Source organism: Pollicipes pollicipes, unplaced genomic scaffold (genome assembly GCF_011947565.3).
Source record: "Pollicipes pollicipes isolate AB1234 unplaced genomic scaffold, Ppol_2.1 Scaffold_4295;HRSCAF=5057_pilon_pilon_pilon, whole genome shotgun sequence".
NCBI lineage: Eukaryota > Metazoa > Arthropoda > Thecostraca > Pollicipedomorpha > Pollicipedidae > Pollicipes > Pollicipes pollicipes.
Window position 1 is genome coordinate 8,996,635 of NW_023596461.1, and position 26,089 is coordinate 9,022,723.

General features: G+C 56.4%; 1 protein-coding gene across 3 annotated transcripts; it reads left to right on the forward strand.

Annotated features, from left to right (window-relative positions):
- On the forward strand, nt 1–26,089 carry LOC119096410 (kidney mitochondrial carrier protein 1). Of its 3 annotated transcripts, XM_037219294.1 has the most exons (10): nt 1–103; nt 1,426–1,591; nt 12,562–12,642; nt 13,772–13,916; nt 15,327–15,463; nt 15,695–15,837; nt 17,975–18,099; nt 23,397–23,457; nt 24,124–24,240; nt 24,865–26,089. In XM_037219294.1, exons 3-10 carry the CDS (start codon nt 12,579–12,581, stop codon nt 24,982–24,984), a joined length of 912 nt encoding a protein of 303 aa, XP_037075189.1. In that variant the 5' UTR covers nt 1–103; nt 1,426–1,591; nt 12,562–12,578; the 3' UTR covers nt 24,985–26,089. The 3 variants fall into 3 exon arrangements, with proteins under 3 accessions (XP_037075189.1, XP_037075190.1, XP_037075191.1); XM_037219295.1 differs by lacking the exons at nt 1–103; nt 1,426–1,591 and adding an exon at nt 2,262–2,390 and having other exon boundaries at nt 24,865–24,984; XM_037219296.1 differs by lacking the exons at nt 1–103; nt 1,426–1,591 and adding an exon at nt 10,939–11,028 and having other exon boundaries at nt 24,865–24,984.

The window sequence follows — 26,089 nt, forward strand, 5'->3', positions numbered from 1 at the left end:
GAGTGGGTCGTGGTGGGGTTGGGTGCGAGGCGCAGGGGGTGCTCCCGTGTGTTATGTGCCATCCCCAAACTTGTTCCTAACACATAATATGAGAAGGCTCTAGGTAAGTTTGTCAGTCTCAAATATTTTACAGTTGGTTTGCTGCCATGGTTATGTTGTGTATACCACGTGGAATGTCGTGCAGGGACCTGCCCCATGCCATATGATGCTGTCTTTCCATGGTACCTATTGCACAGTTTTGCAAAGGTGAATAATTTTGGCAAGAAACACATGCTCAGGAATATCTTTCCCACTGCGCCATAGCATGTAATGGTCTTTGTTAATTTTGTTTAATCTTCTGTGATGGCCAGCTTTGAATTATTATGAACATGATCATCACTTTCATCATATTTTGGCATGGTTTACAACAGATGTTCATGATGATTTCCTTGAATACCATATAAACAATCTTTATGAACATCTTGCTCAATTAGTGATGTGAGAAAATGATAAGGTTGTCTTGAACATACTTAATATTTTCCCATGACAACCATAATTCACAGTATATTTCTAACTAATCAGGTATATACTGCCCTCACAGAGGCATCCATTCTTTAAGGTGTGTACATGACTCTCTGCAGTGCAGCCATATGCATCTGCATCTGCAGGCATCAGTGATCAGGCAGGTATATGCCCTGTTGCCCACATGTCATCTGGCTTGAAAATGGGGAGGGCAAAAGGTGTGACTAGCACCAAAGCAGTGCTCTGTACCAAGTGATCTGGGCAAACTGTTTCATTTCTTATCTGGGCACACTTCAGATGTTTATCAGTGGTCTTAAGCAGCCTCAGTGACACTTTGTAATTGGTAGTATAGCATGGCAGGTGCCAGAGGTTAGGTCTGTGACTGTTGTCTACTACTGAAGTCTAGTCTAGGAGTGTTATCTGGCCCCCATGAATGCAATGTTGCCTGTGGGCATGGTCATGTCAGTGATTGTAGTCTGGTCCATGACTATGAGCAGGATTGTGATTGTTCCATTCCATGGGTGTTTTCATGTATTGTGATCAGGTTTGCAGCTAATTGGACCATACAGTCAATAGTCAACTGCCCCCTTTCATGGGTTAAGTGCAGTCATTAGTGGTCATCATATCTCATGTTTTATCAGGCCAGATTTTGTATCTCACTCTGTGGTCTCCCCTGCCACCTTTCCAACAATCACAGAACCATTGTGCACATTACATGATTGTCCTGTAGTGCACAATGTATATTGAGCATATCTGCCAGCACAAGATAAATATGTGAACCAAGGCTGGTATGTTGACTGGCAATCCTCTATGCTTTTGCTGTTATGTTGCCTTGACAATGGGAGGCCAGTGCTTGTGGCATCACCTGCTCATCATCAGCTATCATCAGAGCATCATCAGAGCTACCTGTGTTTCCCACTGCAGTCAGTGGCAGCGCCGGGATCCAGTCGTCGGGAGTGAACAGAAGCTGCCCTGTGGCCGGGCTGACAGTCGGCGCGCGCGGTGCGGGCCGGGAGTGGAGCCGACGCGCCGGTACCGGGCGGGTCCGGGCGCGACCGACGCCGGCCGGGACGCCTCGCCAGCGGCTCAGGTGAGCGTCCACTGACACAGCGACCTGACTGCGAGCTGTCCAGCAGCCCGCAATGTCAACTGCGGTTGTGACTTCTTGCAGCTGCCCGCCGCGCATGCAGACGCAGTCCCGTCGGCCGATAGTCGCCACCCCGCCCCTCCCCGCTGCGGTGGTCCCCGGGAAACTTTATGGCCGGGGCGCCGCGACCTTGCCTCCCCCGCACCCCCAGCTCGCCGCGCGGCATCCCCATCCCGACTTGCATAAGGAGCACAGCAGCAACGACGTCCCGGTTTCCGCCAGACGACGGCTCAGATCAATACGGCGCCGGCGGCAAAGGTCAGCCGGCAGGCTTGGCGTCCGGCCCGACCGGCTGGCTCCCAAACGACTTCCGACCTGGAGCGAGCCGCGCTCCGCCACCGTCCGCATTCCGGGGGTGGGCGGGGGACGCGGCGTTTGGCGCCGTGTTTCTGTTGGCGCGCCTTGTGATAGTGCCGCCTGTTGTGGGCCGCGCCCCAACCCGGCCGGCGGTGGCGCGGCCATCCGGCGACTCCGAGCTCAAGGTTGAACGGCAGGTCAGGCGCGGCCGGGCCGGCACGCTCCGTATTGGCTGGGCTGGAGCTGGCGCCCGCTCCGCTGGCGGCCGCGCTCCGCGCCAGACCCGTACACACCGCGCCGAGACAGCGCGGTGCCGACCGCCCTCGAGCGTCCCGCGGGGTGTCTCTGGTCTTGCGAGCGGACGTGCCTGTTCAGTCGGCGCTGTGAGTGCAGTCCACCGTGCTAGGTGACTGAGCCGGTGATAAAGAGACGGCTGCAAATACGGGTGAGTGGAGCGGTGGGCGTGCCGCTGGCATGACGTATGGGCTGGCGTGCTGCCGTCCTCTCTGGCGTGTGACCTGTCGGTGCCGGGTGCCCCTTAACTCCCAAGTGGCACTGCACGACTGTGGTCGCAGACGGGTGCGCAGGACATTGTTTGTAACAGCGTTTGTGCCCGGGTCGTGTTGTGTCACTCTCTGATCTCTGCAAATGTTGCGGACATTACTGTGTTACGTCGCTGGAAGAAAGTCTTGCATGTCCGACCTTCACCCACAAGATTCAAGAGAGTGTCCCACATAAATTGAACAGCCGTAATAGCCTCATTCCTCGGAGGAAAAATGAGAATGGAGATACAAATGCGTCGATATTTCGGCAACATGCCGTTATCGAAACAATAGCAGAAGTGAATCCAAAATGGCCCGCTTATGATCCTGCTTGATTTTTCGTTTTTTAACATTGAACCACGGTTTACATATACAGATACAGCAAGCGTTTCAATTGAACGGGCATCATGCATCACATGTCAGGTATTACTTGCACATGTAAACGATTTTAAGCTAGCACACATCACACATCAGGGCACATATCACGTTCGCATAGATATGGACACATGTATATCTTCATTCTCCATTCCCCTGGTTTTCTCCGAGGAATAAGGCTGTTACTATTGTCTTATTTATGTGAATAATACTCCTCGCAAATGCAATGAACAGCTTTCGTAATAGTGTCCCACATTTGTATGGGGCTTTGAACTGAAATAGCTATTTTGAAGATACCTCGGTGCATTTCACTGGCCCGCATTCTCATCTTAAGACCTAAAACCTTCTAGTTTCTGAGCTGCATGCCCACAAAGACGTGTAGACTGTTTCGGGCAGACAAGGCCATTCCGGCATGCATGCCGCCATAGCAACGTCATCAAATCCTGCCATGTCCTTGGCCATATGGCGTTCAAGCCGTCGGGCCGCTTAGATCTGGCGTCCGTGGGCGCGACTCCCAGGCATGGTAACGTCAAATGGCTTGCGATCAATGCTGAGCAAGCTGTGCAAGTTTCAACCAGAAATCACGTTTTGGACTGCATAATACAAGTTCGACATGACTGCTAGTCATTACGGAAATAAGACGCATGGAATCGGATGGCCTAAGAATAGCGCTAAAACCCGGTATGTGATTGCAAGCGAAATGCTTAAACTCACTGAAAAATTCACAAAAACACCACTGCCGTCAAAAGGCAAAAAGCCGTAACTCGATTTTCATCGATTTTTCGTTTTTGGTGTCATTTTGAAGCTTTCGAGAAGACGCCTCTGATGGTGGCGAGCATACACTTACGCGCGTTTTGTATTTCGAATTATAAGTGTATATGATCCGTCAAAAAGCCGCATCGCGCTAACTGACAATGATGCACGGCAGGCAAAAGGCCGCAAGTACGATTTCAGCCAGACAAAAAGCCGTATCTACTGCACAGTGCACATACGGCTTTTTGTTCACTGTGCTTTGGTCCGCAAGAGGAGTCTTCCGTCAGGTAAAAAGCCGCATCCGAACAAAATGGGACATACGGCTTTTTGCCTGCCAAAAGCGCTCCCGATACCAATGCATTTTCCGTCGCAAAAAACACGTATTCTCAGAAGTAGTACTACGGCTGCGTGACGATTGCGCGTGCTGCCGGTTGCACGTGAATAATTACAGAGGCGCAGCCAGGGATCGGGGGGGGGGGGGAGCAAGGGGCCCAAGCTGGGATCCCCGAGGCCTGGATGTTTCTGTGAGTAGCAAAGATGATTCCTCACACAGGGTTAAAATCACCGTGATTTATCGCTGAACATCGCCTCGCCCCCGCGCCGTAAAAATCCTGGCTACGCCTCTGCTCCATCACATAAACTGCCTACTCCTCGTTCCGAAACCTGACGTATAGCCAGATTCGGTTAGCCCGCGTAAGACGGAACAACTTGGCCACGAGTTGTCTGATTGAGTTTTAACCAGAATTTAAATATTTCAATTTGACCCAATTTGACCTAAGTGAACCAACCATGGACGAAAAGAAGAGGAAAAAACGACGAGTGGTTAGAGTAGATTGGGATGACACATCTTTCGGGGAATGGCACTATGTTGCTATTTCTGATCTGCGACTAATGCCTGGGTCAACGCTGGAGGCTGGAGGCAGAGTGCGACTGAGACACAACGGCAAATACTGGACCGGGACGATTGCAGCAAAGAAGAAGCGTCGTCTGGCATTCGGTAAGTGATGAACGATACTATTCACCTAACAAACATTCTGTTTGATATTCACCCATCAGTCTTGACATGCTTAAGATACATTTGCATTCGAACGAAGCCTGTCTGCCAGGGGGAGCGGAATTCCTCCCAAGTTGGGGGGGGGGGGGGCGACAACCATTCATGGTCACTTTTTCGGAAGTGCCGGTACGTCCAATGATACATTTTCAAAGTTCGTGGCTCAGTCCGCGTTCTCGTTGCCCCCCCCCCCCCCGCCCAGGTGTCGCGCTTTCGCTATATGCATAAGTTTTCGGTCTTTAACTTGCCCTGGCTTTCGGTAAGCAGCTCTTGCCCATGGCTGTGATATGGTTACTTGGAAAAATAGGTGATGCGGAACGCAGCGTTTGGTGTTTCTAACATTTTCTTGAGGAAATGTCAACTGCATCCAGTTCAATGTATCCGCGTTTATAGCAATGCCCCAATTCGTTTTGTTAATGTAAACACGCTCGTTAAACATATTTCTAGTTAGTTCATTTCATTCTCATATATATATATATATATATATATATATATATATATCTCTCTCTCTCTCTCTCTCTCTCTCTCTCTCTCTCTCTCTCTCTCTCTCTCTCTCTCTCTCTCTCTCTCTCTCTCTCTCTCTCTCTCTCTCTCTCTCTCTGTCTCTGTCTCTGTCTCTGTCTCTGTCTCTCTCTGGCGCTCTCTCCATAATGAACTAACCACGAGAAGCATTCCGTATAGAGTATTGTTACTTTTGCACAGCATTGCCGCTTACCGTTAGCGTGTCCACTTGCGGAGAGGCCAAAGTTTACATAAATCGCATCATGTATGAGACACAATAGATTTTGTCTATTATTGAGAGCCAATAAGGGGGAACTAGAACCCACGACATCTTAGTTAGGCTGGTACGTATTAAACTATGCGATTCTTGAGCATGCTTCAAGTCACACTACACGAATTGCTCCCCTTGTTTTGGTCATGTTATGACATGAATGGATTGTTGCGCAGCTGTTAAAACTGGCATAAATTTTCTCACATCCGAGGTCTGGTGTTTGCGGACAGTTCTTGAAAAGTTCGCACACCACTGTCCCCTGGCGTTTGTTTACATTCGTTCACCCCCGACCGGCCAGCTGTTCCCAACCTCTCGTGTTCACTGGTTGGTTGAGGTCAACCAGCATCCAGCCTTGAACATCTGGTGTTTTCGCATTTCAGATATCCCTGATGAGAAAACGCAGCTCGTCCCCACCTCCATGCCTACCGGGGCCCCTCCATCGAGCACTGCTGCCAGCCTGTCTACTCTGGCCACCCTTCCGGCTTCTATAACCCCACTATCGCGTACCGGAGCCAGCAATCCGCCAGGTACCAGCGTGACCCCGCTACCGGTTGCCAACGCCGCCACTCTACCAGTTATCGCCGCCTCCACCCTGCCGGATACCGCCGCCACCCTGCCGGATACCGCCGTCACTCTGCCGGATACTGCCGCCGCCACCCTGCCGGATACCGCCGCCGCCACCCTGTCGGATACCGCCACCACTCTACCAGTTACCGCCGCCGCCACCCTGCCGGATACCGCCGCCGCCACTCTAGCGGTCGCCGAGGCTACTCTGCCAGCAACTGTTACAGTGACTGCGCGGGGCTCTGAGATGTGCGCCACGCCAGACATCCCCCATGGTTCAAGTGAGCTGTCCTGGTTTACTGGTAGCATGTCAGTATTGTTTGATAGTAATCATTCGGTCGATTTTTCTGCCATAAACAACACCAGTGACAGCCAGAGCGCTCCCATCTCTACGTCAAACGCACGTCATTACGAAGCTGCCCAATTCTGTCCTGCCGTCACTTCCAGTCCACATGTGTCATTGCGCTCAGAACCAATCCATACCGAACAGGACACTAACCTCCCAGACATGCAAGCCACAGACAGTAACTTCATAGACCTGCAACCCCAAGACGCTGGCCTCTCAGACCTAGCCCCGTATGCTAGCCTCCCGGATCTGCAAGCCCCCGACGCTGGCCTAGACCTGCAAGACCCGGACGCTGGCCTCGCAGACATGCAAGCCCCGGACGCAGGCCTCCCGGACCCGGAAGCCCACGACTTTGGCCTAGACTTGCACGACCGGGACGCTGGCCATACGAAAGTTAAAAAAAGACAACGGGCACGAACTCCTCAAAACAAAATTGAGGGCTTCAAAACCAAGCATCTGCTCCTGTCAGCGCCAGTGGGCTGCAAAGAGGGTACCTGCCAGCTGAAATGTGGTCGGAGAGTTCCGGAAAATGTGCGAGAAGAGATCAATACTGCAGTAAACTCACTGTCGTGGTCGGCGAGACGTGAGTGGTACCGTCGCTACGTAACGGATCGGGTCAGCGGGTCGAAATCAGGAGATGAGCAAAAAGAAAACAAAAGAAGACGAGTCCTTCGGTGGCATCTCCCGGTTGGCACCGAAGCTGTTGCCGTATGCAAAATATTCTTCCTGGCAACTTTGGGCTTTAAGAACGGCAATGACAAGCCAGTCCTCGCCAGTATCACTTCTCAGCCAGCAGCCCCCATGGATCGCAGAGGAACGAAGACCCCAAGAAACAAATTGGATAGCACAATCATCGAGCATCACATCATGTCATTTAAGCCAGTTGCTCCTCATTATAGGTATTTGCACGCTCCGCAGCGGCGGTACCTGCCTCCGGATTTGAATACAGCCATACTCTTCAAACATTTTCAAGAAATGCATGGCACCAACATATGCTCAGAAACAAGATATCGTCGAACCATGGCTGAAATGAACATAGGGTTCACAAAACTTGGTAACGAGGAATGTGCCGAATGCGCGGCACATTCACTGCATACGTGCAGGGACAACGACGGGACGTGTCTTGACTGCCAAGCTCACATCCAGCACATCAAGCACAGAAACGAGGCGCGGATCGCTTATAAGGAAGACGCAGAACGAGTGTGGGAAGGCAATGAGCTTGTCGTGTCCGCAGATATGATGCGGATCTTCCTTCTGCCACAGCTCCCGCACAAAGTCGCCATATTCACGTCTCGACTTGTGGTTTACAACGAGACGTTTGCACCGCTCGGCAAACGAGAACCGAAGGCTGTTTCGATCGTGTGGCATGAGGGTACAGCGGGGCGGGACGCGGCTGACGTATGTTCCGCCTTCGTTCGGTACATCGAGCTGCAGCGAGATGTGGAGGCCATCACGATTTGGCTAGATAATTGTTCCGGGCAGAACAAAAATTGGATACTTATTACAGGCCTCATGCAGGCCGTCAACAAGCCTGGTAAGATGCTGAATCAGGTGACCCTCAAGTTCCTCCAAAAGGGCCACACTTCGATGTCGGCGGACGCAGTCCACCAGGTCTGCAACAAGAGCCTGAAGCGTCGTAGAGTGGTGGCAGACATGGAGGACTTTACAACCGTTATCGAAGACTCGTCGAAGGTGATCGAGATGAAGCCTAATGACTTCCTCAACATCACAAGTGGCGTGAGTGCCCAGAAGCTGAAGCTCCTAACCGAGGAAAACTGCCGACCATATCTGGCCTCATGCAAGGTGATCCAGGTTCGCCGTGGCCAGGACCTGGTGTTCACCAAAGTAAGCCACTCATCCAACAGCTGGCGTGCGTTCGACCTAGCAAAAACGACATTCTTCCCACGGGAACAGCCAGCGGCAAAGATGCGTCCGCGCGGTGTCAACAGAGCAAAGCTGGAGACATTGAAGCAGCAGCTCCTCCCACTGCTGCCGCCACAGAGGCGTGCCTTTTGGGAGAGCCTGACCGGTTCGTCCGCTCGGGAGCTGAACGACTAAGCGAATCATACAGGGCTCCTGATGGCCCTGGACGTGTTTGATAACTGCTCCTTCCATTCGAAGCTCCTAATACTGCAACGCACGTCAGCTGTGGATCTGTTATTTTGGGTATGGTTTTGTGATGTAGTTTGTGTATCTGTTTTTTTTCTGTAACACCGCTTGTTACCAGACTTTTCCATCAGCATCAGTTAGGTGTTCCGTTCGGGAGCGGAACATGTGAAGGCGGCTCCGTTTGATGCATTCTGGGGCTTGATGGCAGAAAGGTGATGAGGCTCAGTGGCAGTGAGTGATACATTTTATGGTTATCAGGTTGCCTGCGGTGTCATTGCATTTGCTTAATGTTTACATCTGTTAGCAATACATTCGATAAGTATGAGGCATTCTTTCAGTTAACCCTCAGCTTCCGCTGGAGCTGGCAATCTGGCGACATTTTCAGACCCATGCACTAAGAGACCCCACGCCCGAAATGCAGCATTCTGCTTGGATTCGGGGTCCCAAGTGCAAACAAATGCAAGTACCGGACGTGACCTTACCTAACGTAAAGCATTGTATGAAGAGAACGGTCACAAGATTCGGTGTTTATCACTTCCCAAAACTTATGGTAGGCCAGGCCGGGCCATGTTGGGTACGGGTCATCGGGCCCGGCGATTTCTGTCTCTCAATTCAACACCGAAGCATTATTTTCACCTATATCTCGAATCATTATTACCCCCACGCAATGTAAAATATGTGCAGGGTTAAGCGATACAGCATTTTGCCTGCGAAATCCACCCCATGACTCAGTCGAGAAACTCCAAGATACGGCTTTTTGACACATACGGCTTTTTGCCTGCCGGATTGTCCCATGGGTGACGACTCTTTCCGCAAGGCAAAACATTTTTGCATCTTAATTTAAAAACCTTACGTTTAAGCGTCTCAAAAACGCTATCTTAGGATTGGCCATGTAAACGCGGTCAGAATGGTGTATTTTTGCCCTTGCCTGTGCTAACTTCACCCTTCAATATGGGAGAAACCCCTTTTTTGTCTTTCTGAGCAACTTTATGATCGTAAAAGCTCGGAGATACGGCTTTTTGCCTTGTGACGGCAGACCATGGAAAAGGACCAGACATGGGTACATAGCGATAGTAAGCTCAGCGAACTCTTCCAGCTTCGCACTGCCATATATCGGCGAGTTTCACGTAGTACGAGTGAATGCAAGGATGGCAACTTTGCACGGGTTGTTTGGCAGCACCTCGACGTTATACAAACTCCCAAAACGCAGTCAATGACGCATTGATGAGCGCGGTCGCTAAACAAAGTTGTTTTCTAGAGCAGTCCAGTATACCAATAGTTATAAGTGAGCTTATTTCGTCATATGTGGTGTTTGCTTGCAATAAATTCTGGTGTGGAACATTTCCTTCGACCGTGTGATGTAATACAAGTATAAAATATATAATGCACGGGTGAAAATGGGTATTTCGGGTCTAAACGCGGCTGGTACTTATTCCTTGCGAAAGGTATGGCTGACCGTACACCACATAAGTATAAATGTGCTAGTCTCACGTAGCTTGCGATTGCATTGCTCGCAAGCTACGTCATTTGGCACGCCAACGAGGTGCAAAATTGAACTCCAAATGCGAGGTGGTATGAGTATTTCTCTGCCTTGATCCGATGACAAGAAATAGCAATGAACGTGTGCAACTGTTTGAATCGTTGTGCAAAATCCAGATGTACTGGTTCACTCTGAGCGGGTGGGATTTTGCAATATTTTGCGACTGGGAGGTTCCGAATGCAGACAAATATAGCAGCGCCGATTGCGACCTAGTCTTCTCCAGCTGCGCGACAAGGTGGCGTAATGATTCTGCTGTCAGTAGTCAGGTGACGCCGGACGTCCCACCTTCGACGGGAAGACTGCTGGTGACCCAGTGTGGCGGGCTGAGGCGCCCCCGCGGGCTGCCGTCTCGACGCCGCGATCCTTCCGGCATCCTGGTGTCCCCCCCCCCCCTCCCCCTCCGCCTGTTGGCAGCGGGCCGTGTCACGTGATCGTACGACCACGTGACGCCGGGACCGGTCTGCACGGGGAGCGCACGTGAACGGCAGCGGAAGTCCCTCAGGTGCCACGCTCAGACGACGTGACGGGCGAGCCTGCAACGGCCAGCTGCCGCGAGCTGCTGCGCTGCCGAATTACGCGAGCCTGTGGGCTGGCCGAGGCCAGAAGCCAGCAAACTTCGGGGCGGATTATCTGCCGCATCACGTTATCGTGCAGCACACCAGCCGGTTCACAGACCCATGGGCCGCGTCCTGGCGTCGGCAGCGACTGGTCGGTGTCGCCACTCCCGGTCTGTCGGAATTGCTCGTCGATTGGCCAGCGCGGGGCGGTGCGCGGAGCCGGGCAGCGCCCGAGCGGCGTCCGCTCGCGCCGGCCGGCAGCCCGAGGGCCCGCCTGCGGGCCGGCCGGCCGTGCGTGAGCGCGGACTGTTATTATCTCCGGGCGCCGCACGCCGCGCGCCGCCGCAGTCGTCGCCGCCGCGGCCCGCAGGGGGGACGGGTACGGCCTGGTCACGGACGGCCGCTCCGGTGCCGGTCAGCTGCTCGGCCGGAAACGGCCGTCGCCGCCCGACTTCTGTCGCTGAACGGCCACGGGTAAGAGGCGGTGGTGGAGTGGGTGGGCTTTGGCCCTGGCCCTGACCGGCCCTTCATCTGCGCCGCTCTCCTCGGCCCCGTGTGTGGTTGCACGTGCTGCAAGCGTCGTGAGGGTCTGCTGACGGCGCGCGGCCCGATGCGGTGCTTCAGAACCCCCGGCCGGCCGCTGTCGGGGCCGCTGGCGCCGCGCCAGCCGAGGGTCGGAACGGGCCAGCCGCACTGCGGATCGTCACAGTTCGGACGCTCCATTAACCGCTTGAACTTTAGACTGAAGCCGCGGACCAATGACCGGCCGTGACCTTGAACGGTGTGTTTGCCGGTGGCCCGGACGGCCGCCGTGCGCTGGACGGTACAGCCGTCTTCTGGCACCCGTTTACCGGCTGGTGTGCGCTGCCCGTGCGGTGGCGTTGTGATGTGGGCGGGTCGATGCCGTTTGGTTGTTGCAATATCAGTACCCAGAAAGACCGGTTGTAGAAGGCTTTCGATCGAAGCGCGTTGATTGGAACCTGTTTGAATGTCTCACCATGTACATCAGTTCGCCAAAAGGTTTGCCCAGCTGTGTGATCGACTCGCTGCGGTATGGCCGGGTTGTCGGCGCGTCCTGGAGGCCGACTGTGACTATCTCGTGCCGATCCCAGGTTACTGTTCACCTCACCTCACCTCGCCTCACTTCACCTCACCTCACCTCACCTCACCTCACCTCACCTCACCTCACCTCACCTCACCTCACCTCACCTCACCTCACCTCATCTCAACTCAACTCAACTCAACTCAACTCAACCCAACTCGACTCAACTCAACTGAACTCAGCGCATCTTAACTCAAGTCAGCTCACCTCACCTCACTTCACCTCATCTCACCCCAACTCAACTCAACTCAGCTCAACTCAACTCAACTCAGCTCCCTTCATGCGGCTCGTTGCCGACTCTGCGCTGTCGTGCATTGGCTGTGAGTCTCTCTACGGTACGATGTGCGTGAGACCGGCGAAGCTAAAAGCTAAGCAGTAAACGTTGGCGATAGAGATGGCGAAAGGAAGTGAAATTGGCAGGCATGGCCCGTTGACGGTCGTCTGCTTTATTTCGGGGAGTTTTTTTTTTTTGCAACTGCGCAGCCGCGTATGTGAGAGCATTAGTGTGCTAATCTGGTTTTCCTCCCCTCACATGTTGTGAAGCACAGCCCTTGTAGGGTTGCGGTGTCTCGGGCAACCAAGCCGAGTTGTAAACAAACACATGGAACGGCTGGGCGCGATCGTGAGCTTCGGTTTGTGTTTGCTTTTGCTGCCTGTCTGCTGAAGTTTGCAGAATCCCAGTGCGGAATTCCCGTGAGGTTGGCGATAGACTTGTGTGTGTACAGTGCTCTTATGGCTGATGGCGCAGCGTCCACCGCCGTCAAGTGTCTGTGACGTCAGCGCCGTGTGAGGCGTGACGAAGCAGTTCGCCTTGCACCGAGCTGGTGGTGCGGCCGCTGGCGCGACGTGACGCGACGTAACGTGACGTGGCCTTACTTGACCTGACTTGACCCGACCTGTTTCAGCACCCGGCCGGAGCGGCATGGCGCCGCGGGACTGGCGACCGTTCCTCTACGGCGGCGTCTCGTCCTGCTTCGCCGAGTGCTGTGAGTGCGGCAACGGCGGCGGGCGGCCGCCACCCGGCCCCGTCCGACCCTGCCCGACCCCGTCCGGCCCTGTCCGCTCGCACCACGTACCACCCACCTTGGACAGGTGTTGGCTTATGCATACGGCCGGCGTTGGCCGTGTTGCAAGCGTCCATTTTCCATGCATTTACTGTCCATACTTGGTACACGTTCCTGATGAACCCGCTCGTGACAGCTCTCCATTTCTACTTGCAACTGCGAAATGCATTTCTGTCTACATGAATGTTATACTAGATTCGGATGGTGATTGCGCCTAGCTGGTATGTGCATTATGCATGCGCAGGACGTCCCAATGTGATAAGCACACATGCAATTGTAAAGCGAAGCAGCTAGCGTGACCCAGAAAGCCTGCGCTGTCATGAGCCTATGTCTCAGCGTTTCTTGACGTGCCGGCCTGCTCATCTTTTTTTTTAAGTAGCTTGTTATTGCCAAGCTGGACATGCCACCGTGTCAGGCAGCTCTGCGGGTCTTTGCGGCCGAACGCTTTTAGTGGGCAGTTGAACAGTTGTAGAGAATGATTTTGTTTTTCAGTCTATGACATTGGAATTCACATTCGCATTTAGAAAAGCGCTGTGATAAAAAAGAAGCAAAGGTACGTCGTTGCTGATTTCGTTTTCGATGAACGGCACGCCGGCAGGGAATGAGGTCTCCTATGCCCATTTAAGGGTTTTTTCTGTCAGCCCTTTAGCGAGTGGTATGTGAGCCATGGCGCCTTTCACAACCGGGCTGCAGGCTGCATCGTGTCTCATGCTGGGTGTGGGTGTTTACCCTCGCACCGGGCGGACATGAAATGGTGACCTCATTTAGCGTTTGCTTGTTCAGAAATCATCGTGACCATTTCCAGTCAGCGGCTGCGTGCCTCAATAGTCCTACGGCACCCAGTATGACCCCTCAGTGACTTACTGCTCTAGATGAGAGTAACGTTTGTGTTTGAGAGTGTGCAGCTGACCCCCTTCGGGTCCATTGTTGTGTGTCGCCGGCCCTGAGCTGGGCCTGCCGCCCCGCGTCAGTGCAGTTTGTCCAGCTGGCGTCCCCGCGGCCGCCGCGCCCGCCCGCCAGCTGACCCGCGCTCGTTCCGCTGGCGTCACAGGCACGTTCCCGATCGACACGACCAAGACCCGGCTGCAGGTGCAGGGCCAGCGGACGCAGGGGCTGCGCGAGCTGCGCTACCGCGGCATGAGTCACGCCCTGGTGCGCATCAGCCGCGAGGAGGGTCTGCGCGCCCTCTACAGGGGGTCAGTACGCACCGGCCTCGTGCCGCGCCCCTTCCGGTCAGTGTCGCTCGGGACCCGGTGTCGGACAGGCTGGTTGCACACGTTGGGAACTTCGAATAGATTTAACTTAATGTCATGGTCGGTCTTCTCTTCCTTAGATATGACGGTAGTTTGTGAGATGTATAGTCCGCGGCATTTAAATGTGATGATGATGACGATGATATGAAATGATGATGTGACACCATGTCAAAAGGGCGTGACCTATTGCTGCACTATATTTTTACTTGTACGAACAAATCCCAAACGACAAACGACTTGAACGTGAATCGCCCGGCGTTCCGGCGTCATGAATTGCAATGCAAGGATGGCCAATGGCCCCATTGTTACGCCATGCGGTCGCTGTAGCTGAATAGCCAATCTCCGCTGCCGACTTTGAAACGACTCTACCGCGTGAACTTAACGTATTTTTACACGCTGCGCAGCACCGAAATCACACCGTGTCTCGTGTGGATTGTGTGCCGTTACGGGTTACCTGACGATCCAGGGGTCACTGTCGCCCCAACCTCTCGTGGTCCTCGGTCACGCCAGCGTCTCTGACGGTCAACTGTCCATGTCAGCATTGACTGCTGTGCAGTACCTCTCACATCTGACCGTGTTACACAGTGCCCCTCACGTCTGACAGTGTTACACGGTACTCCCCACGTCGGACCGTGTTACACAGCACCCCCCACGTCTGACCGTGCTACACATTACCCTCACGTCTGACCGTGTTGCACAGTACCCCTCACGTTTGGCCGTGTTACACAGTACCCCTCACGTTTGACCGTGTTACACAGTGCACCTCACATCTGACCGTGTTACACAGCACCCCTCACGTCTGACCGTGTTGCACAGTACCCCTCACGTTTGGCCGTGTTACACAGTACCCCTCACGTTTGGCCGTGTTACACAGTACCCCTCACGTTTGACCGTGTTACACAGTACCCCTCACGTCTGACCGTGTTACACAGTGCACCTCACATCTGACCGTGTTACACAGCACCCCTCACGTCTGACCGTGTTGCACAGTACCCCTCACGTCTGACCGTGTTACACAGTGCACCTCACATCTGACCGTGTTACACAGCACCCCTCACGTCTGACCGTGTTACACAGGGCCCCTCACGTCTGACTTTGTTACACAGTACCCTTGACGTGTGACCGTGTTACACAGCCCTCACGTCTGACCGTGTTACACAGTACCCGTCACGTCTGACCGTGTTACACAGTATCCCCCCCCCCATGTCTGACCGTGTTACACAGCCTTCACGTCTGACCGTGTTACACAATACCCGTGACGTCTGACCGTTTTATACAGTACCCCCACGTCTGACCGTCTCTCACGTCTGACCGTGTTGCGCGGCACCCCTCACGTTCACGAATGGTCGGCAGCATCTCGCCGGCGGTTCTGCGCCAGTCGACATACGGCTCCATCAAGTTCGGCGTCTACTACTCAATGAAGGGCGTCGTTTGTCCCAACCCGTCCGACGAGACGCTGCTCTCGAACGTCTGCTGCGCCATCGTGGCAGGTGAGCGGCGGCCGGGCGCGCTGCTCCCGACGCCCTCCTCCGGCTGTCACGGCCGGGTCGTGCCTGCCCGTCGGACAGACACGTCCTGACGCCATCGGCCTGGCCGCCGCGCCAGCCGCCGGCCGTGTCGTGCCTGTCCACCACACGGCGGCCGGGCGGCGCTGCCGACTGGTTCGCGGTGTGCGGCGCCGAGCCGCGGCTGACCCGGCTGACCGGCGTGCGCTCCGACAGGCGTCGTCTCCAGCTCGATCGCCAACCCGACGGACGTGCTGAAGGTGCGCATGCAGGCGGCCAACGAGTCGGTGCGGCAGAAGGGCATGCTGCGATGCTTCGCCGACATCTACCGGCAGGAGGGCGTACGCGGTCTGTGGCGGGTACGTGTGCGGCAGTGCGCTCTCGCATTGCTCTGGGCTCCGGGGATGTTGGACGTAGTCTCTAGTTCGGCGATATATTTGATGTAATGGTGTATTTGGTGTATTTGAAGACGTGTGGCCCAGGATTAGGGGCTTTAGAAGTCCTCCAGAGTTAGGGAGGGGAGGGAGAATAGCCATCTGTATCTACCTGTTTCCGGCCAGCCGCCCATAATGTCCATAGCACCACCATTAATTTTTCAGAAAGTTGGAACTCAGCCCCCCGCCCCTTGATGCCCTAGTTCCTGCGCTCCGCCCGAACAGAGGGATCACTGCAGGCCTCCTGGTGGTAACTGCACATCCGAGATTGCTCATTCTTGGGTTACAACGACCACATCCGCTGTTCAGTCGTGGGGCGGAGGCGCAGTGAATGTTTGTGACCGCTGATCTTACGCGGGCCGCGGCAGAGGAGCAGTGACTGTTACCACTGGTCTGACGCAAGCAGCGGCAGAGGGGCAGTGACTGTTTGTGACCGCTGATCTTACGCGGGCCGCGGCAGAGGAGCAGTGACTGTTTGTGACCACTGACCTGACGCGGGCCGCGGCAGAGGAGCAGTGACTGTGACCACTGACCTGACACGGGCCGCGGCAGAGGAGCAGGGACTGTTTGTGACCACTGACCTGACGCGGGCCGCGGCAGAGGAGCATTGACTGTGACCACTGACCTGACACGGGCCGCGGCAGAGGAGCAGGGACTGTTTGTGACCACTGACCTGACGCGGGCCGCGGCAGAGGAGCAGTGACTGTGACCACTGACCTGACACGGGCCGCGGCAGAGGAGCAGGGACTGTTTGTGACCACTGACCTGACGCGGGCCGCGGCAGAGGAGCAGTGACTGTTTGTGACCACTGACCTGACACGGGCCGCGGCAGAGGAGCAGTGACTGTGACCACTGACCTGACACGGGCCGCGGCAGAGGAGCAGTGACTGTTTGTGACCACTGACCTGACGCGGGCCGCGGCAGAGGAGTAGTGACTGTGACCACTGACCTGACACGGGCCGCGGCATAGGAGCAGTGACTGTTTGTGACCACTGACCTGACGCGGGCCGCTGCAGAGGAGCAGTGTCTGTCTGTGACCACTGACCTGACTCGGGCCGCGGCAGAGGAGCAGTGACTGTTTGTGACCACTGACCTGACGCGAGCCGCGGCAGAGGAGCAGTGACTGTGACCACTGACCTGACACGGGCCGCTGCAGAGGAGCAGTGTCTGTCTGTGACCACTGACCTGACGCGGGCCGCGGCAGAGGAGCAGTGACTGTTTGTGACCACTGACCTGACACGGGCCGCGGCAGAGGAGCAGGGACTGTTTGTGACCACTGACCTGACGCGGGCCGCTGCAGAGGAGCAGTGTCTGTCTGTGACCACTGACCTGACGCGGGCCGCGGCAGAGGAGCAGTGACTGTGACCACTGACCTGACACGGACCGCGGCAGAGGAGCAGGGACTGTTTGTGACCACTGACCTGACACGAGCCGCGGCAGAGGAGCAGTGTCTGTCTGTGACCACTGACCTGACACGGACCGCGGCAGAGGAGCAGTGTCTGTCTGTGACCACTGACCTGACTCGGGCCGCGGCAGAGGAGCAGGGACTGTTTGTGACCACTGACCTGACACGGGCCGCGGCAGAGGAGCAGGGACTGTTTGTGACCACTGACCTGACGCGGGCCGCGGCAGAGGAGCAGTGACTGTGACCACTGACCTGACGCGGGCCGCTGCAGATGAGCAGGGACTGTTTGTGACCACTGACCTGACGCGGGCCGCTGCAGAGGAGCAGTGTCTGTCTGTGACCACTGACCTGACGCGGGCCGCGGCAGAGGAGCAGTGACTGTGACCACTGACCTGACGCGGGCCGCGGCAGAAGAGCAGGGACTGTGACCACTGACCTGACGCGAGCCGCGGCAGAGGGGCAGTGTCTGTCTGTGACCACTGGCCTGACGCGGGCCGCGGCAGAGGGGCAGTGTCTGTCTGTGACCACTGGCCTGACGCGGGCCGCGCGGCGACAGAGGAGCAGTGTCTGTCTGTGACCACTGACCTGACGCGGGCCGCGGCAGAGGAGCAGTGACTGTCTGTGACCACTGGCCTGACGCGGGCCGCGCGGCGGCAGGGCGTCGGTCCGACGGCGCAGAGGGCGGCCGTCATAGTTGGCGTCGAGCTGCCCCTGTACGACTTCTTCAAGCGCTACTTCATCCAGCACCAGCTGATCGGCGACTCCTCCGGCAACCACTTCGCGTGAGTGCCCTGGCCCGCCGCGAGGCGACGCCACCGTCGCCCCCGCCGCTGTGAGTGAACTAACAAGCACGGCTGGAGCTGTGTGGGAGAGTGGGTGTTGTGCATGAGCCGTCGTTGGAATCGTGAGGCCATGCAGGTTTATCTGCAAGGTTTTTTAACGCCGCCAAGTGATTCAGATCTGGACCGGAAACGGATAAAGTCAGAATGTATTTAAAGGTGACTTGCGGATTACCAACTTCACTGGTAATGCGCTTAGCTGTTTGTTTTGGTTTGCCTACTGACTTTAACACTAGTAGTGCTTTTTCATGTAAAGATGATCTTATTTTTTCTGATTTATTTGATCATGTGCTGGCCTGCTCGTTACGTTCTGTTTCGTTTCTTTCCCGTCTGTTATAACCAGAAACCTGGTCTGCCCCTCTGTCGTTATGTCCTCGCCTTCGCTAGCGGCGGTCGGGTGAGCCGGACGTTTATGTCCTCCCCTTCGGTAGTGGCGGTCGGGTGAGCCGGATGTTTATGCCCTCCCTTCGGCAGTGGTGGTCGGGTAGCCGGACATTTATGTCCTCCCCTCCGGTAGTGGCGGTCGGGTGGACCGGACGTTTATGTCCTCCCCTTCGGCAGTGGCGGTCGGGTGAGCCGGACGTTTATGTCCGCCCCTTCGGTAGTGGCGGTCGGGTGAGCCGGACGTTTATGTCCTCCCCTTCGGCAGTGGCGGTCGGGTGAGCCGGACGTTTATGTCCGCCCCTTCGGTAGGGGCGGTCGGGTGAGCCGGACGTTTATGTCCTCCCCTTCGGTAGTGGCGGTCGGGTAAACCGGACGTTTATGTCCTCCTCTTCGCTAGTGGTGGTCGGGTGGGCCGGATGTGACGGCAAGGATGAAACGACAGCTCAGTCGGCAGCACGGCGGGGCTACGGGCTGCCACGATCGATCTTCACGAAGCGATCATTAGCCGATCAACAATCCTGATCTATGAAAACGGGCTGTATTGAGTAGCAGCTACAAAATCATATGGGCCGAGATTTGCCTTGATGAAGACAAACTGTGTTAGGTGTTTTAAGGGAATGTTTCACGGTAATGTTTTGAGTTGATAAAGCCAAATTGCAGGCCTCAGATTGTAAATATGCAACGTAAACAATGCGGAGTAAGAGCTGAAACGCTCGCTGTCTCGAGCTGGCTTGCGACTAGTCTGGGATCCGTCTGGCTTCGGGTATGTCCTTGTATTGTATGATACGTGACATGCTCATTGCTTAGTGATGCCACATGGACGAAGGCCGCATTCAATGATGATGAATGGTGCGCGCGGTATGTATGCTGGCGCTCCCATTGGTCAGAATGTTCCGGCGATGAACATGATTGGTCGGTTGATTGGTGGTTAAGTGGCTTTTAGCGACGTAGGGCTTAATGTGACGCAATGAGGCTGAATGTTTTCTTTTTTCAATATTGTTGTATCCAAATCTTCGTTGCAAAAGCCGATGGTTCATGACCATGATATCAAACTGTTTACCTATGCTTTGTGTCTAATTATGCTTTGATCTTCTTTGATTACGTCTAAGAGGCGAAGCATTCCCTTTAAGAACGCCGTACCGTGCAGCCCTTTAGACACTCAACTAGTTCTCGGCTCGTGTTGCGCGGCCTTCAGCCCCGGACGGGCTGCGCCGGGTGGCCTAGATGGCCGTCAGTCGTGCCGACCTGTTTCGAATACGGCCGGTCTCAGGACCCGGCCGTCCTGGGGCACGCTTGGGTCGGTCAGTGCCGCCCGCTCCGTCCGCCGGTCCCCGGGGGGCGCGCCGGCTGCCGTGCCGTTTCACTGCCTCACCGTACCGTGTCAGTGGTCCTCTGGGCCCGTCCTCACCGTACCGTGTCAGTGGTCCTCTGGGCCCGTCCTCACCGTACCGTGTCAGTGGTCCTCTGGGCCCGTCCTCACCGTACCGTGTCAGTGGTCCTCTGGGCCCGTCCTCACCGTACCGTGTCAGCGGTCCTCTGGGCCCGTCCTCACCGTACCGTGTCAGCGGTCCTCTGGGCCCGTCCTCACCGTACCGTGTCAGTGGTCCTCTGGGCCCGTCCTCACCGTACCGTGTCAGCGGTCCTCTGGGCCCGTCCTCACCGTACCGTGTCAGTGGTCCTCTGGGCCCGTCCTCACCGTACCGTGTCAGCGGTCCTCTGGGCCCGTCCTCACCGTACCGTGTCAGCGGTCCTCTGGGCCCGTCCTCACCGTACCGTGTCAGTGGTCCTCTGGGCCCGTCCTCACCGTACCGTGTCAGCGGTCCTCTGGGCCCGTCCTCACCGTACCGTGTCAGTGGTCCTCTGGGCCCGTCCTCACCGTACCGTGTCAGCGGTCCTCTGGGCCCGTCCTCACCGTACCGTGTCAGCGGTCCTCTGGGCCCGTCCTCACCGTACCGTGTCAGTGGTCCTCTGGGCCCGTCCTCACCGTACCGTGTCAGTGGTCCTCTGGGCCCGTCCTCACCGTACCGTGTCAGTGGTCCTCTGGGCCCGTCCTCACCGTACCGTGTCAGCGGTCCTCTGGGCCCGTCCTCACCGTACCGTGTCAGTGGTCCTCTGGGCCCGTCCTCACCGTACCGTGTCAGCGGTCCTCTGGGCCCGTCCTCACCGTACCGTGTCAGCGGTCCTCTGGGCCCGTCCTCACCGTACCGTGTCAGCGGTCCTCTGGGCCCGTCCTCACTGGACCGTGTCGGTGGTCCTCTGAGCCCGTCCTCACTAAACCGTATCGGTGGTCATCAGAGCCCGTCCTCACTGGACCGTGTCGGTGGTCCTCTGAGCCCGTCCTCACTAAACCGTATCGGTGGTCCTCTGAGCCCGTCCTCACTGGACCGTGTCGGTGGTCCTCGGAGCCCGTCCTCACCGGACCGTGTCAGTGTTCATCTGAGCCCAGGTCATCTTCCGTCACAGATGGATAGTGTTTCCTCCTGTCGCACTGGCGAGCTGTCACCTGGCCTGCCTCCTCCCCCTGCCTCGCCCCGCCCCGCCCCGCCCCGCCCCGTATGGACCGGAGCCTGCCCCGCCCCGGTGTGCCCGGCTGTTACCCCCACCCAGCGCCGAGTGTGAGGCGTGCGTGTGTGGTGCTGGCCGTCGCCTCTCACCTGTGTCTATTGCAGACCTGCGGCGCGGCGCTCGTGGCGCGTCACACTATGGTGTGAGCGGCGCGGACGCCAGGTAGAGTCGGGTCAGGCGCGGCCGCCGGCCCCGCGGCGCCAGCGCCGGCGGCGGCCGCGCCTGCCTCTGTCCCTTGTTCCGCACCTTCCCTGTTCGGCTGGCGGCCCCATCTACCCGTGTGCCGTCCGTCTCGCCAACGGTCCTGTCTATTTTTCGTTTGTCTACCTTAATCCAGCTGGCCATCTGTTTGGTTTCCGTTTTGTGACCTTCCTTTGTGACCTTTGTGACTTTCCTCTGTCACCTTCTTTTATGGCCGTTGTGTGTGACCATTTTAGCTTCCTCTGTGACCCCTGCCGTTTTGTAACCCGTTATTTGCCCCCAGCCCGGATTACCTACAACTCCCTCCCCCTCCCCCGCACATAACTGTCCCATGTTCTGCGTCATCTACCGGTCATGGTATGCTCTGTAGACCGTCGAGTCCACAGGCTTGCACACAAATGTGTCAAGTGAATGTAGTACAAACGCAAATTTAACTTCTGGATTGACAATTATTGACGTTGACCCATTTTTTGTTCGTTTTTTTTCTGGAAAAGATTATGCAATTTTCTCCACGTGGAAGTGTAATTAAGGTATTCATGCGTGTGATTTGCATTTAGTCTGTAAGCGACATTTTGAGCCTTCTTGCGTGATGTTAAAGCGCATTTTTCAAGCGTACAGCATGAGTTTCGGGATGTCAATGTGACCTTGGTGCGCGAAAGCTTGGTGCGAAAAACTTTTCCAAATATGCGTTTGAGCACTACGCGAATATCATGCGATTAACTAAAGACCTCTGGCTGTTGGATCCAAGGGAGGATACCAAGCTTGCGAACTGTTCATGCTGCCATCTTACAATAAAACAAACGATCTTTATGTTTGCGATAAGTCCATGTACGTCGCGCAAGGCATTTGGACGAAAGCAGAAATGTTTGCGAATTGCTTCGACAGGCTACAAGGCTACAAAATCGTTTCCTGTGAGACGAAGCGCGTTGAAAATGTTTGGAACACATTCCTTTCTCGATCCCCGTCTCCACGTCAAGTGCATTAACCTTCTCTTGCCTTCAACGGAGTAAGAACCTCATGGAGAGCGTACAAAGTAAGATAAGTACAAAGTTTTTGACAGTTTCGATACCGTAACGTATTTTTGAAAACCACTTTGTTACATACCTGACGTTATAACCCTCTAGGGAAGAGTGCCACCTTTAGAGGCTTGTGCGAATGGCCTTTGCGACGATTGCGAGACGGGAGTTTTCGCAGTGACGCGTAGAAGCACGCCCGGGCCATCCGAAACGTACTACCTAAGCCACGCCACAGCTCTAAAAAAATTATCAGAGTTGTTGACAGATGATAGTCATTTAAGGCTGGTCGCCGCCATCAGCACGGGGCACAGCAGCACTGAGCAGCAGGGTTCATATATGTTCATGTTGAATGGCGCTATAAACGATCAGTCCAGGCGCGCACCGGCTCGACTGGCGTTTCGCACGAAAAGGAATCTGCAGTATTCGCTGAAGCCTGACAATACTGCGGTTCAGCCGCATTTTACTCGGATGGAAAGCATGTTTGTTGTCAAAGAAAGGTATGAGAGCTGTCATGTTATTAAATACAGAGGTGATTCAGTTGTTATACATATAAATGGATGGATACTTCAGCCGCCTGTGGACAAATCCGGGTAAACATTGATGAACAACAAGCTATTTTCAATTCTGATGGGCATTGAACAGTTTTGCGCAAGTCGTTGTTTGGGATGTAGAGCTTCGCACGGGAGACAGGAATCACTTCCAGGAAGTTTGCGTTGCGATACGAATTGGACGCATTTATACACAAACGCATTCTCAGCGTCCGATCCAGAGCTAAAGGTGGCACTCTTCCTTTGAACTATTGCCCTGGCGTGGTAAGTTTCTATCGGTTGGCGGGATGCAACGGTGAACAAGCCTATGAACTCAGTGCGGGTCAAGATCAGAGTCACGCGTCTCCGACGCACGAGTCACCTGTCGGGGTCGGCGCTGACGCCCGCCGCCTCGGCCACCCCTCAGAGGGGCGTGTGGCGTCCGCCGGGCTGAGGGCGGGGCGGAGGGGGCGAGCCGGCAGCCGTCGGCGCCAGCCGGCGTCGGGGCCGGCCGCGGGTCAGCTGACTGAGCTCTGTCGTCCCGCAGGTCCAGTTTGCTCTCCAGCCTGGGCGGCGCCGTCGCCTCCACGCCCATCGACGTCCTCCGGGTGCGTGCTGGTGCGGGCGTGGCCTGAGGAAGGCGGACTACGCGCTCGTCGGCTGGCTGTGGTGATCTGGTCTGCTGTGGAGGACGCTCTAACATCAGACAGCCTGTGTGCGCCTACCGCGGCTGTGCTTGTCCCGGGCCTGCGCCGAACGTTGGTCGCAGCGTTTGGCGTGTCCTCCTGCGTGTGGCTTTGGGATGGATGTAAATGTGCGTCATACGTCTGATGTTGACCGTGTGTACCATGTGAGGACGGCACGCGGCGGGTGCGTAACAGTACGCGCCGCGGTCCGGCCGGGCCGCGCTGGTGACCTGTGACCGTAACCGTGACCGTGACCGTGACCGTGGCCGTGGCCGTGGCCGTGGCCGTGGCCGTGACCGTGGCCGTGGCCGTGGCCGTAACCGTGACCGTGACCGTGACCGTGGCCGTGGCCGTGGCCGTGACCGTGGCCGTGGCCGTGACCGTGGCCGTTACATGTGACTCGTGACATGTGGCCGTGACCTTGACCTGTGACCGTCACCGTGACGTATGACCTTGACTTATGACCGTGACTGACCGTAACCGTAGCTTGTGACCGTGACTTGTGAACTGTGACTGTGACCATGACTGTGACCGTGACTGTGACTATAACTGTGACTGTGACCGTGACCGTGCGCCTGCCGTCGCCAGACACGTATGATGAACCAGCGGACGCTGCTGCGGGCCGGCGTGGGCCCGGCGCCCGCCACCGCCGAGGGTCTGGTGCCCGCTCACTACTACCGCAGCAGCCTCGACTGCCTGGTCAAGGTACGGAGCCGCGCCGGCCTGGCGCCGCTGGGCGTCGTCCTATCGAGCTGGGCCGGACGGCTGGGCACGGACCGGACCCGGGTCAACGATCGGACACGCGACCTTGCGGCGGCGGAGACGCCTGCCGCTTCGAGCTCCCGCCGATCTCGAGTAATTTCAATGCCAGTCGGAGCGGCTGCCAGTGCGTTATTGTCGACGGCACGCACCCGCCTTCGGTATCGATGTGGTGGACTCAGTAATGCGGACGCCTGGTCAACGAAACAGCCATCGTTTGTGTTTGTGCAGGGCTGGCTAATTGGGTCGTTATTGCGAACCGTGCCTGTATGGTACGTATGCGTGTGCGTGCATGTGTGCGTGTGCGTGTGTGCGTGCGTGTGGTGTGTGTGTGTGTGTGTGTGTGTGTGTGTGTGTGTGTGTGTGTGTGTGTGTGTGTGTGTGTGTGTGTGCGTGTGCGTGTGCGTGTGCGTGTGCGTGTGCGTGTGCGTGTGCGTGTGCGTGTGCGTGTGTGTGTGTGTGTGTGTGTGTGTTGCCAGTTGTGTCCAATGGCGAGTGGATACGAGCCGACCCGCCCCCTCGTCTCAGTCGACGTCATCAACATCAGTCGGCATCGCCTGTGTTTTGCAGACGGTACGCTTCGAGGGCTGTCGGGCCCTCTACAAGGGCTTCGTGCCTACCTGGCTGCGCCTGGGCCCCTGGAACATCATCTTCTTCGTCTCGTTCGAGCGGCTAAAGCAGCTGTACTAGCGGACTCAGTGCGGCGACGGCAGCGCCTCTGTCGGCGGGCGGCGACACTGCCCGGCGCCGGCCGACGGCGGCGGCGAATCGGGTGGGCTGGCTCGCCGGCCGCGCCTGAGCACGCTCTTCACCTAGGTCTTCAATGAAAGCTTCCCGCCACGTGCGAGCTTGCCACCACATCGAGAGCTTTCTCCCACATCAGCCGCGGGGCTGTGAGCTTCAGGCGCGTCGGTTCCTCCCCCGTCGTGAGCCGGCCCTGCGCTGCCACGTGCCTGCCGGGTGGGGCGCGGCGCCGCGATCATCCGGCCGGCGATACGCTGGTAGCTAGACGGCCAGGCGCCTGTCTGACCCGCCCGAGAGTGGCCGTCGGCTCCGTCTGGCGCTCGGTTGACGTCATGCAAACCCAAGCTCAACGGCCTCCTTCCGCCGCGGGGCTTCCGCTCCGCGTGGCTCACGTGGGCAGCGGTTGTTTTATCTCTCATGTCGTCCATACTGTTGATGTGTTTCGCGCTGTCACAGCGGCCGTTTTCACCGTGGCCGTGCTCGCCGCCGGAGCTCGCTCACTCTGGTTGAATTCGCTCACTCGGGCTGAGCTCACTTACTCGGGCTGAGCGCGCTCACTCGGACTGAGCTCGCCTGCTCGGACCGCGCTGCCGCACGGACGGTGCCGCAAGTCGTAGGCACTGTTGTGCGCGGGTGCGCCCGCGTCGTGTTCGGGACGGGCTGGCGAGGCGCGAGCCTCAGCCGGTACCGCGGCTCTGGGAGGTGGCTCGGGGTGGTAAGGTGCGGTATGGAGCCCGTGACCCCCCTCACGACGCGTGGCCGAAGATCATATCCTACGCGTACGTGGACCGTGTTCTTGGCGTCCGCCGCCGATCTCTGCCCATTGTCGGACGGTTGGGTTCTGTGGCCGGCGTGACGGCGTGAGGCATGTTTCTTGCCATTTCGCCTGTTTTTTGAACCTGCAGAAGTTGTTTTAGTGGATCTTGGGTGAGATGCTTTACATATGGCAGTGATCTGTTTTATGAAGAGGTGGACCGCTTAAAAGGATGACCCTCCGTGCGTTATTTTGGAAAATACATCCCGTCAACGTTCACTTGACCGGCAAAGGACG

What these genes read in the sequence shown, in the direction of transcription:
- LOC119096410 (XM_037219294.1), top strand. Translation starts at nt 12,579, where the DNA reads ATGGCGCCGCGGGACTGGCGACCGTTCCTCTACGGCGGCGTCTCGTCC. An exon ending in CTGCTGCGCCATCGTGGCAG is followed by an intron (nt 15,464 to 15,694) that starts GTGAGCGGCGGC and finishes GCGCTCCGACAG; the next exon opens with GCGTCGTCTCCAGCTCGATC. An exon ending in GCCTCGACTGCCTGGTCAAG is followed by an intron (nt 24,241 to 24,864) that starts GTACGGAGCCGC and finishes TGTGTTTTGCAG; the next exon opens with ACGGTACGCTTCGAGGGCTG.